Genomic DNA, 12,066 nt, shown 5'->3' with positions numbered 1-12,066 from the left:
TAAGGCCAAGTGTGTTTTCTTTTTGTCCCTTACAGCAAACTGTCTGTTTTCCAAGGGAAAAATTATAAACTTAAAAACCAGCATAAGGAGATTAAGCCTCAGATCTCCATGTTCTCCTGGTGAGTTTCTGATAATGGAAGACCAAGTCTTCGAGGATCTGATCTGGTTTTTTTCTCTCAGTAATGATCTACTCTGTTTTAGAGGTTCTCTCAGGCGTCTGTATAAGTTTGTTGTGGAGGAAGTTCTACATGGAATTATTGTATAATTCTTCCTTTGTATTATCAATTTCCAGAGTCTCTCTCTGTCTTTCTCTCATACTTGGTTCATAGTTCAGACCGCTCCGCAACTGCACACGCTCAGCGCACCCCACCCCTAACCTGCTGTGTGCGCGCCCTCGACGGGGTGATCGTTCACGTGCATCTTGAAGAGAAATTAGTCAGAGGACGAAAGAGAGATAATAAAATAGAGCACGACTCGTGGAAAAAGTCGAAGGTGATATGGTCATGTCGTCATCCATGACTGTTGTCGCGGTAGATTGGTCAAAGTTGCAATGAAAATAAAAAGCTACAGGGTGCACAACAAATCATGGGGTTTGCTTGCTGAATTTGCATTAATAGTTTCGATTGCTACATCGGGATATCCAGGAGGGTCTGAATAGAAGAAGATTCTCCTCCTGCTCACACTGGTGATACCACCTGCTGAGCGCACGCTCATAGACCCGCGTACCCGGCTGGTGTGAAAGCGCCTTGAACCGGGTTGAACATTCAGGGCTTTTAGTGCGTGCCTGATTTGTGCGTAGAGCTCAAGACCCGACTTAGAAACTTGTGTAATAATGCTGCTTGTGCGGAGGCCAGGAATTTTGTGCGCGTTTGCTTTGACTTTTCATTGAAAGTGTCTGCTTGATTGCGCAGCTGGTGTGTAAGCACACACACTCACACACAGGTACGCCTGCATGGAAAGCTGTTGAATCGATTTTGTTAATTTTCTGCATTGATGAACATCTTTAGAATTGCTTTTTTTTACCGATTCTCGAAGAATCTTTTCATCCTTACTCACACATGAACTGCAGTAACATCCCATTCCTTCCCCATAGAGTTCTCTATGATGCTGGTCCACCTTTTGCAGCGATTACAGCTTCAACTCTTGTGAGAAGGCTGTCCTCAAAGTAGAGGAGTGTGTTTGTAGAGCTCCAGGAGATGACGTCACACAGGGTCATTCAACTCAAGGCGCCACCATTTTGGCAGCAATCAGGGTCAAGGAAGTGAATCACCTGACTGCCACGGTGAAGGAGGCTAATCATGGTTGGTAACTGTTGTGCCCCAGATTTTACAAATAGATGCAGAAATTGAAAGATACAATGTCCCCCCTTATTCGCTGGGGTTAGGGACCTGGGACCTCCGCAAATATGTCAAATCCACGAATATGGGAAACCCCAACCCCCGCGTCCAGAGGATGTCTGTTACCGGTCCATCCATACTCATCAAAAACACTGTGATCATGTTTTGTAAAACATTTATTAAAGGACGTTGGAGGATTGCTCAACAAAGATATTTTGTATTATTTTTCAGAACAAAAGACAGCAGCCGCAGCAACAACGTACTTTATGACTCAGATGAAGAGTGTCTCTCTGTACCTTAATATCAGGAGTGGGTGCTTCCTCCTAAATCAGATAATAAACTCTTGTTGAGGATGCTGAGGATGATTATTCTCCACTATGATCTTATTCAGCATATCTATGTTACTGAGGGGGCTCTGCTGCACACAGCGCAGCACCTCCTTTAGACACAAACATTCCATACAAACATCTTGAATTAGAAACAGGAATAAGGAATATCGCATTCCTAAAGATGCAGAGAGGTGAGCTCAGTGGACCAGCGCCACTAAAAAAGCCAGGAGCAAAACAAGACAGAAGGATGGATCCTCCAGAAGTCGGATTCTGTTTGTGCAGCGATTACTTCAAATCATGTATGTTATTGTATACAAAGCTTACTTACTGTCTTTATGCCAGAGGTCCCCAACTGGTGGACCGCTGTTCGGGTCCAGACCCCAAGACCCTTTTATCCGGATCGCCAAGCATTTTAAAAAAAAAAAGTATGATTTTACATTAATCTTTACCCAACGCAATTTTTGAACAGGTGCGCGCGAGGACAGCTACGTGTGGACCAGGGTCCTTCAACCGGCAAAAAGCAGCATGCTAATGTTTACATAGTTGGGACGTAAAGTTCAGAGGTGGGGACTCGAGTCACATGACTTGGACTCAAGTCAGACTCGAGTCATGAATTTGACGACTTTAGACTCGACTTGGACTTTCCTACCTCTGACCCGTGACTTGACTTTGACTTTGGCATAAATAACTTGTGACTTGACTCAGACTTCAGCCCTCTGACTCGGAAAGACTTGCTATTTTCCCACAAATCCATGGATTATAACGTATATCAAGAAAGCCGCGCACCACGTTCTCTCTGTCTGTCTTTGTTTACTCCATGTGTGTCGGCCCAACATCCAATCAAATTAGGGCCACGTTTGATTGATGTGACAGCCAACCAATCAAATTGAGAAAAACATAGGCCACGCCTCCCCTTGAAAAGTGCGAGTTCCTGTTTGCCGGTGTTTTTGTTTCTAACATAAAAGTTTAGAGATCTTTTTAAGTTTTAAGAAGATCGTGGTGTTACCCCTAAATATCCAAACTACCCTGGTTCCCTGCCATCTTCATCTTACCACATTTCAAATGTGGTTAACAGTATTTTTGTTATAGAGAAATTATTTTTGGATTTTTGAGGTGGGGATGCATCAACTCAGTGGCTATTTAGCTAAAATGCTTGTAAAATACAGTTCATAAAAGCACACATGATCTGTGTAATTAATATTACATTTGATCTGTGTAATTAATATTACATTTTTTAATGACCTGTAATGACTTGAAACATTAGTAGTAGGACTTGTGACTCGACTTGAGACTTGTTGGTCTTGACTTGTGACTCGACTTGGGACTTGAGTGCTTTTGACTTGGGACCTGACTTGGACTTGAGGAGAAAGACTTGGGACTTGACTCGGACTTAAGGACAAAGACTTGGGACTTGAATCGGACTTTCAAAATTATGACTTGGTCCCACCTCTGGTAAAGTTGTCAAGTGATTGAGTGAACAATGAGAAAAGTGGTCTTTTGAGATGAGCAGACCGAAGCTTTCACTTTCATTTTACCAGCGGTGACTTCTACAAGATTAAAAGCATACGGAGGCTGTTGCTTTTGTTATAAGCACCGATATCAAGCGGCACTACGAGACAAAACCCAAAACTTTTGACATAGATTAGCCACCAGGATAAGTGAGGTGGACATTGAAAACACATGAACTGAAATGACAATACGAGCGTACAACACACAGGCGCTAACAACACAACAACGAGCTCACGAGTGCTCACTACGAGTGGAATAGATTTTGGGCAAGCACAAAAAGTGACTGAAATGATCAAGGAGTGTATGGTGACGATGGTAGAAACTATATTGGAGGGAAAAGAAAGACAGCAGCTTCAAGAAAAGGTCCGAGAGGTACATTCATCTGCCAGAATGACTATCCCTGCTCTCAGCCATCACTGATTTGTTCGTAACACTCAGATTTATTTCTTTTTATCCCAAACAGCATAAAAAGAAGATGGATGAAGGAAAAGACAATTCTGCATGTGCATTGGTGACTGCTGTTTGTTTTTTTTTTAGAAGAAACTGGTCATTCTGCAGATGATCTGGAGAACTGTGAACATTTTCCTTCATTAAAGGGATCCATGTCACTGCTCATTCTGACTATCAAAAAGTTGATTGGAAATTTTAAGACTCGCTTTGATGGCTTTACTTTGGGAGACCAGCTCTTGATCTTTGTTAAAAATCTCTTCTTGGTGAAGATGATGTCATTTATTTACAAAGAGGCCACACGTTACAAAAGGACGAGTGCAGGCTGATGTAGTGTTAAGAGAACAATGTGAATCCTCTAATCCTGACAGGTTTTGTGCCAAAATAGAAGTTTCCTTCTCTCATCAAAGTGTCATTGTACACATTAACAATGTTTGGGTCTACCTCCAGTTGTAAATCAGCCTTCTCTGTTAACATCATTAAGAACAAGTATCACTCCCAGCTCATCAGTGAACATGTGCACCTATACCTCAATGGTTTTGACTCCTTTCCTTACCAGATTTAGGCCTTGTCCACACGTAGCCGGGTATCTGCTAAAACGAATATATTTCTATGCGTTTCGGCCAATCATCCACACGAAACCGGAGGTTTCAGTCACTGAAAACGGTGCTTTTGGAAAACTCCGGCCAAAGTGAAGATTTTGGAAAACTCCGGTTCTGCGTCTCTGTGTGGACATAAATAACCGGAGATTTACGTTTTTAAACTTCACTTTTTGTGACAATTAATGCATACACGTCAGTACTAGCTGCGTTTTCATTACACATTTGCGCAAAACTTTATAGAAATTCTAGGAATTTTGAAAAAAACAATGTTTCGAAATGACACTGTTTCAATTAAATCATCATTTTGCGATAAAGCACAAACTAACTTACGCGATAAGTCATTAAAAACACGACGATGAATGAGAACAAGTATTTTTTTATTTGACTCACTAAAAAAGGAGCATTGCGGTGACGTCACAGCTCTGTCTGGAGAGCGCGTGTCGCACAGAATCTATTGACAGTCTCAGGTGAGAAACCTGTTCAGTGGTTTTTAAAAAAATAACCATTCCAGCAAGTAAGCTGCTGGACCTTTTCCTGTTTAAAAACACGACCAGATCCATTTAAGTTTCTGTCCCTGCACTCGCGCTTTTCCTCAAACGAGACTTCAGCATCTTCAGGCTCCAAGCTGCAGAAGTGTAGCTGCAGATGAAGCTGTGAAGCTGTTAGATCTCTGCTGCCGCCCGCGTGTTGCGCTCAGCACAGACACACAAAGAGGCGCATCTCTTTCAAAAAAGTGTTTCCATTGCAGTTTTGCGAAAAATGTCTGTTTTGATACGCCCCAAATACCACCTCCTCTAAGGGCATAAACTTTTTTCGAAAAATGCGAGTTTTTTCAAAATTGTGGTGTTTCCATTAGGAGAATTTATTATCAAAATTCCAATTTGCAAAATTTCAGAGTTAATGGAAACACCGTTAACTACTGTTCTGACAAGCTCATAACCGCATCCAAGAGCGCAAGTATGCGGGTATGTGTGGATGGAATTATTTTTAAAACGATCATGTGTGGACGTAACACTTTTTATAAAACGGAGGTCAGCAGATATGCGTTTGTAGAAATACTCGCCTACGTGTGGACATGGCCTTAAGATCTTAGCTCCCAGTGCTCATGCACATTTCTCACACTGAGATAAGTCTATTTTGCAGTTTAACTTTAAATCCATAAAGTTTTTTGCACTGATCAAAGTTATTTCTTGAATGATCAATATGTAGTTGTATTTGTAACCTACTGTTAAGGGTTGTAAAACAGAAAGTTAATACATCCACAATTATGAATCATAATTATGAATGCTTTTTGAGGTGCATTCATGTTACTGTTGCACTTTAAGTAAAATAGAATGTGACTTTGTGAAAGAGCACACATATTGTACTACAAGGAAGTTTATGTGGATTTTTTTTTTTAATTCTTCAATAAAGTTATGTAAATTTAAGTATTTTTGTGTAAAAATGAATGACAGAAATACTTTTTGAGACAATAAGATAAAACAGTCTTTGCCAATTCAACTACAAATTGCAATAAAATAAAATAAAATAAAAGTAAATTATTGTATGAATGTTTTTGCATGTTCGGACCCCAGTCTACCAAGCTGACAGGTTACCGGACCTCTTGCCAAATTAGTTGGGGACCCCTGCTTTATGCCATAATCCTGGTTTCAGATTGACACTAGTGTAAAACTACAGTTCAATTTATGCAATTTGTGGAAATAACAGTGTCATGTTTAAGTGCTAACATAGCAATAGAGATGTGAATCCTGAAATGTTTATTTATATTTTGTAGGAAGAAAGAGTGATAATCCAGTGAGCCCAGACTTTATTCCGTCTATTTTCAACTACCTTCCATCTCCAGAGAAGCGAAAAATGAAATTGACGACCAGACGCGTTAGCCAAGCTAATGTAAACAAGCAACAGCCCCGACCCTGCTGCTAGCCATGCTAATGCTAGCTGCCTGGAACATAACACTTACCCTTCCAGTGATGATGCAGGAATGTTTTGATTGAAGATTCCACAGCTGAATGTTCACTTCAAAACCAGATTTAATCCATCAGTTTGATAAATGATAATCTGACGTGAGAAAGTTTAGTGACTTTAGATAGATGGATGGATGGGCATCACAGTGGGCAAAACCAAAAATTAACAGGCCCCAAATCTCTTATTGGGTTAAAAATGTATATATTTGAACATCCCCTAAAAAAAAAGCAAATTACGCTGGAATATCCAGATGATGTTTTGGTGATTTTTACATTTTTGCACAATATGTGAATAGAAAATCTTCATTTGAATATGATATACACAAAATTTCACACACATGCTGCCAAGTCTTCAACCACAACCTAAGTTTTGTTGACCTTTGACCTCAGGAAGAGGCAGAAATCTTGAGTTAAAAAACAATATATTCACTTTTAGTTGTTTCTACCAATTGAAGCTCCTCTTAATGATTTCAGTCTATCACCCCATAATACCTTAAGCATCACTAGGAAGCTACTAGGGGAAAATGTTGGAATTAGAAGTTGTAGACTTTGAACGACATCAGTGGGGCAAGCTTGCAAAAATGAGTGAATTAGTTTTCAAGGATTTACTTTTTTGAAGAAGAAGTTTAGATGTTGGACCTTTTAAAGGTCTGTGGTGGAGAGTAAAAAAATGTAGTTATTACTGAGCAGTTACCTGTTGTGGTGTCGGTTCTCTTACAGGATCAGCTTGTGGTTCAAAGATCATCCAGTCAGTGGAGAGGTTTCACTGCTGTTTCTTGGGCTTTGTGACATCACACCTGCGGCCTCTCCCTCTTTGGTCAGGTGGCTTCATAAGAAGCTCAACGAACATCAGAAACTGTCTGAATTCTGTCTGTCATCTAAACCTGCAGCTTATTCTCTGATCACTTTCAGTAAGGTGGGTTAAGACCTGCAGGCTGACCAGCAACCAGGATTCATGTGGAAGTTCAAACACATTGGGCGGGGTGGGGGCAACGTCTGAAGAGTTTTTGGTCTGTCTTTGTTGACCCTGCAGGGACGGTTGCAGAAGAGAACCCAGCTCCTTTAATTGATTTAGAGTTGAGAACAGAATGTTTTTTTTTCTCTTTTTGATGTCAAAGCCTTAGGATTAGTAACTCTTAACCAGGGGTCACCAATCTTTTTGAAACTGAGGGCTACTTCATAGGTACTGAGTCATACAAAGGGCTACCAGTTTGAAATAACAAATTTGCTTAGTTTGCCCATAGTTATAGTTTATTATATGAATGATGATACTCCTCTATGTGAAGACATTGATATCTCACCATAATTATAAAAAATCACAACAAGCTAGGAAACAGAGAGAAATAATTATTACCCTTATTTATGAGTGCATAATTCTTGCTTGATTTGTGTAATTTAGGATTTGTGTGTGACTGTGATCAGCACTCGGGACAAAGCCCAGTGTCGGAGGCGCTGTGAAAGTGTGGCAGATCGGAAGCGCTCTTTTCTGGAAAATATTTTTATTTTAAAAAAGTTTTAAAAAGAATTAAAAATGCTTATTTAGACTTTTAATATTAATTATCGATCATATCTGTTTAAGAAAGAAGGAAAATGTCACGTTTGACCCCGTCACAAATCTGCAGCTCTGCCCCCATCACAAATCTTTGGCTTTGCACGTGTCCCAAATCTTTGGCTCCGCCCTTGTCACAAATCTCTGGCTCCGATCCGTCACAGATTTCTGGCTTCTGATCGTCCATGTGTAAAGACTCCATTTAATGATGCAGTTCTGATTGGTTCTTATCTGTGTTTATTCCTTTGTATGGCACCGTAAGCAGTAGGGTCGGGTATCGATGATAATTTCCAGATACGATTCGATTCACCAGAGCGTGAATTGATTGGATTCTGATTTTTGTTTGATTCTTCAATTAAATTACATTTTTGGCTTACACATTTAGACACATTTGTCTAGAAACACATGAACAATCTGCTATATGTTTTGAATATATTAATAATCTGATCCAGTTCACATACTGTAAAATGTCGTAGTGAAATAATGAGATTGTTAATATCATCCAGAGTTACATGGATTATCTAAAGGAGAAACTAACAAAAATGTTCAGATCATTAACATTGTAAACATTGTTCTGCTTCTCCTAAAGGATGTTTCAGTTTGGACACTAGGTGGCGATCGTGCTATAGCATTACACTTTATTCCAGAAGAAGAAGAAAGTATGAGAAAGAAAACAATGTTTTAGACTACTTTAAAAATATTTCCTTACAGGGGATTACTGGGATTTTCACATACAACTAAGGTTTACAGAGAATAGTCAGAAAAAGAGAAAATATCCAGAGAGCAGCAGTTCTGTGGGTGGACATGTCTTATTGATGTCAGAGGACAGAGGAGAACGGTCAGACTGGTTCCACCTGATAGAAAGACAACAGGAACTCAAAGAACCATCTGGATACAACCGCTTGTGACACCTCTGGGATGTGGTGGAACAGGAGATTGGCATCATGGATGTTCAGACAACAAATCTGCAGCAACTGTGATGCTTTCATGTTAATAAGGATCAAACTCTGAGGAATGTTTCCAATACTTTGTTGAATATATGCCACCATGGATTAAGGCAGTTCTGAAAGTGAAAGGGGTCCAACCCGGTACTAGAAAGCTGTGCCTGATAAAGTGGCTGATGAGTGTATGTGCTTTGGGCTTTTGCATTCAAAACTGTTGTTCATGCGGCGCTACACAAGATTTAAATCACTTTTTGGACTCTACATACTCTACGCATGTGTCAAAGGTGAAACCAGTTCAACTTTGACCAATCAGTGACTCAGATTTGGTAGTATCATCATCATCATCATCTTTATTTATAAAGCGCTTTAACACAATTTTAAAATTGAAACAAAGCGCTGAACATTAAAAACTAAAAAGCGTAATAAAACAAATTTAATAAAATAAGTGAATAAAGATAAAAACAACATAATAAAAGTTAAGAACATGATAAAAGAAAACACAGAAGGTAAAAAACATACAATAACATTTGAAAGTAAAATCGGAGCAACATCTCACATGTGAATAAAAGCCTGGCTATAAAAATGAGTCTTCAGTCTAGTTTTAAAAATGGACAGGGAAGTGGCTTGTCTAATATTTAGTGGCAAAGCGTAGCATATGAATGGTGTTCCCTTTAATCCATGGAAGTACCAACAGGTTGAAAATAATCAGGAAGAAATGAATAGTTGCTGTTGGTGTCGGTTTGGAATCATATGCCACGAAGTGTCATGAATCGGAATAGAGCTGTGAAGGAAAAAGCATGGAGCAAGATTCGTGAGATTTACACGCTTCAACATTTTGTATCAAGCCTCTTCCAACTCTGACTACTGTACTGATACTAGGATTCAAAACAGGGTTATTCTCACTGTGAGGTGGCAGTGCTAACCACTTTTCCACAGCCCCAAATTACACATAAACACAATCAAATTCACATATTCCCATTCATTTTATTATGATTTTCCAAGAATGCTATGAGCATTAGTCCCATGGTTCTTCAGGACCGCTGGACTTGATGTAAAGACCTTCTGCTGCTTGCTCAATTAATCTCTTGCTGATGAGAGTTCAGGTTGTTAATGAGCTATTTTCATGTTGTTTTGTTTTTGTTTCTTTTTCTGTCGAGCTGTTTGTTTTTATGTTTTTTTTTTTTTTTTTTTTTTTTTTTTCCATACGTTGGAAAATAGTCATTAAAAATGTCCTTTTAATTGTGTCCTAGGCTGGAAGCTGTCCACTGTGGCTGTTTCCCTCTGTGTCCAAAAGCATTGGTGTACCCAGAAATCTTTCCAGGTACATCTAGTATTTATTCAGCTTTCTTTCTTTTCTATATCTTGCTGTTCAAAACACATAAGGTGCCAATCTTTCCTTTGTCATTTAGTGCAGTACTTGTATTCCACACCTGAGCAACTATTCAAACGGCTGAAGGAGCTCTGCAAAAGGCCTGGGATCGCCCGCAGACATGTTGTCAAGGTAACAGTGCCTTCTTCTTTTCAACCAGCCTCTTGGTCAACAAGAGGGAGACAAATATAATTTCTATCTAGTGTACCCTGGCAGGTCCATGTTCAGAGTTAACTTATTCATTGAATGTTTAGACGAAGTAACTTGACAATTGGATTGGATGGAGGCATATAATTTGCCATCGTGACTCTGAGAGGGAGTATCTAAAAACAAAGAAAATGTCAGCAGTAGAACAGCTACAAACCTTATGAACTGGTGTTCGTGCTCTTGTTGTTTAGGTCGACACCTCCAAATTCTCCTGGACCTCCCTGAAGCCTCAGTTCTGGACTCTGCTGACCGATGGGCGTCCTTGACTGCAGGGCTGGCTCTTGTGATGTTTGGTGTCTGGACAGTTCTTTTGGCTACTGGGCCAGAAGAATGCTCATTGCATGGGTGTATCATACTGTTTAATATAGAATTGAACTTGTTGGTTTTTTATTAAGTTTTAATAAAATATCTGAGTTTACAAAATGCTGTATTTTTAAATGATTTGTGACGAATTGTGTCTTTGTTTAGGACTGGAATATTTAGTTCTTTTTATATTCAAAGAACATCAAAAGTATCAAGATATTGTCTTCCAAAAAATTCCCTGAAAATGTCAACAACAAAACTATTGTAATAATATTAAGCCAATAGTCATTTTGAGCAAGCTTCAGCATAACACAACACATTTAGAAAAGATGCGTTGTGTGTCTGAGATCATTATAATACATATTCTCAGTTCACTAAATTATCAGGGTGCCAATGCTTCTGAGCAGCAAATTGAGATGTTGGAGATTTTAATAATGTACGGAAAGCAAGTGTATACGGAAAAACGTATTACTAATGCACACTGAAGTGTGTTAAAGAAAAAACAACAGCTTGTTCTCTCCTCTTACCTAGAGAACAAGCTGCAGTGGTAGGGCGGACAACTCCTGATCGGTTGCGAGCGGGTTCGACTCCCGCCTTACCCGCCCATGTGTCAAAGTGTTCTTGGGCAAGACACTGAACCCCGAATTGCCTCTGGTGGGAGGTTGGCACCAGTGTTCAGCAGTGAAGCCACCACCAGTGTATGAATGTGTGTGTGAATGTGTGAATGGGTCTGTGACTGTGAAGCGCTTGAAGGAGGGTAGAAAGCGCTATACAAGTATACGCCATTTACCATTTACATGTGTCTAAATTATTGACTGTATCTGAGAACTGAGTCAGTGTTATGTCATCCATAAATAAGGGTTTACTTCCTGCTACAACCAGATGAAGTCACTATTTTGTCAAAATAGAACTTGTGTCAAAGTTGATGGCCGGGAGCCGGATCCAGCCCTCTAGGTAATTCTATCCGGCCATCCAGATCTTTTTATTTTAAGAAGATTAAGAACCTTTATTAGTCCCACAATGGGGAAATTGCAATATGCAACAGCACAGGTACAGTCAGAATAGGTAACAAAGATAAAAAATATTCATTATAACGAGCTAAAACAGTAAGATACTATATACATTATAAAAAGAGATAAGCAGTAAAATACAATATACAAAAGATTAATGAATAATAAATAGTCTCTGTGATGCTGCTGTTCCAGCAGACCACACCGTACAGGATGACTGATGACACCACAGAGTCGTAGAAGGTCTTCAGGAGTGGCCCTCTCACTCCAAAGGACCGCAGTCTCCTCAGGAGGTAGAGCCTGCTCTGACCCTTCCTGTACAGTGCGTCTGTGTTGTGAGTCCAGTCCAGTTTGTTGTTGAGGTGAACACCCAGGTACTTGTAGGAGTCCACCTGCTCAATGTCCATTCCCTGGATGTTCACCGGTGGAGGGGTAGCAGAATGTTGTCTGCAGAAATCCACCACCACCATCTCCTTGGTTTTCCCCGCGTTGATCA

The 12,066-nt window shown here is 39.8% G+C and overlaps 1 protein-coding gene across 5 annotated transcripts in view; it reads left to right on the top strand.

Moving 5' to 3' along the window:
* Positions 1-10,680, top strand: part of gtdc1 (glycosyltransferase-like domain containing 1) — a 47,549-nt gene extending 36,869 nt beyond the window's left edge. For all 5 annotated transcript variants that reach the window (XM_024260672.2, XM_036210730.1, XM_024260669.2 and 2 more), the window contains 3 exons: positions 9,932-10,002; positions 10,091-10,182; positions 10,449-10,680. In XM_024260672.2, the coding sequence (XP_024116440.1) occupies positions 9,932-10,002; positions 10,091-10,182; positions 10,449-10,523 (238 nt within the window). In that variant the 3' untranslated portion in view covers positions 10,524-10,680. The remainder of the gene's footprint in view (positions 1-9,931; positions 10,003-10,090; positions 10,183-10,448) is intronic.
* Positions 10,681-12,066: the final 1,386 nt, after the last annotated feature.

Source organism: Oryzias melastigma, unplaced genomic scaffold, assembly GCF_002922805.2.
Source record: "Oryzias melastigma strain HK-1 unplaced genomic scaffold, ASM292280v2 sc00204, whole genome shotgun sequence".
NCBI classification, from domain to species: Eukaryota; Metazoa; Chordata; class Actinopteri; order Beloniformes; family Adrianichthyidae; genus Oryzias; species Oryzias melastigma.
Note: the sequence above shows the minus strand (reverse complement) of the source record. Positions and strands in the feature narration are given on the sequence as shown.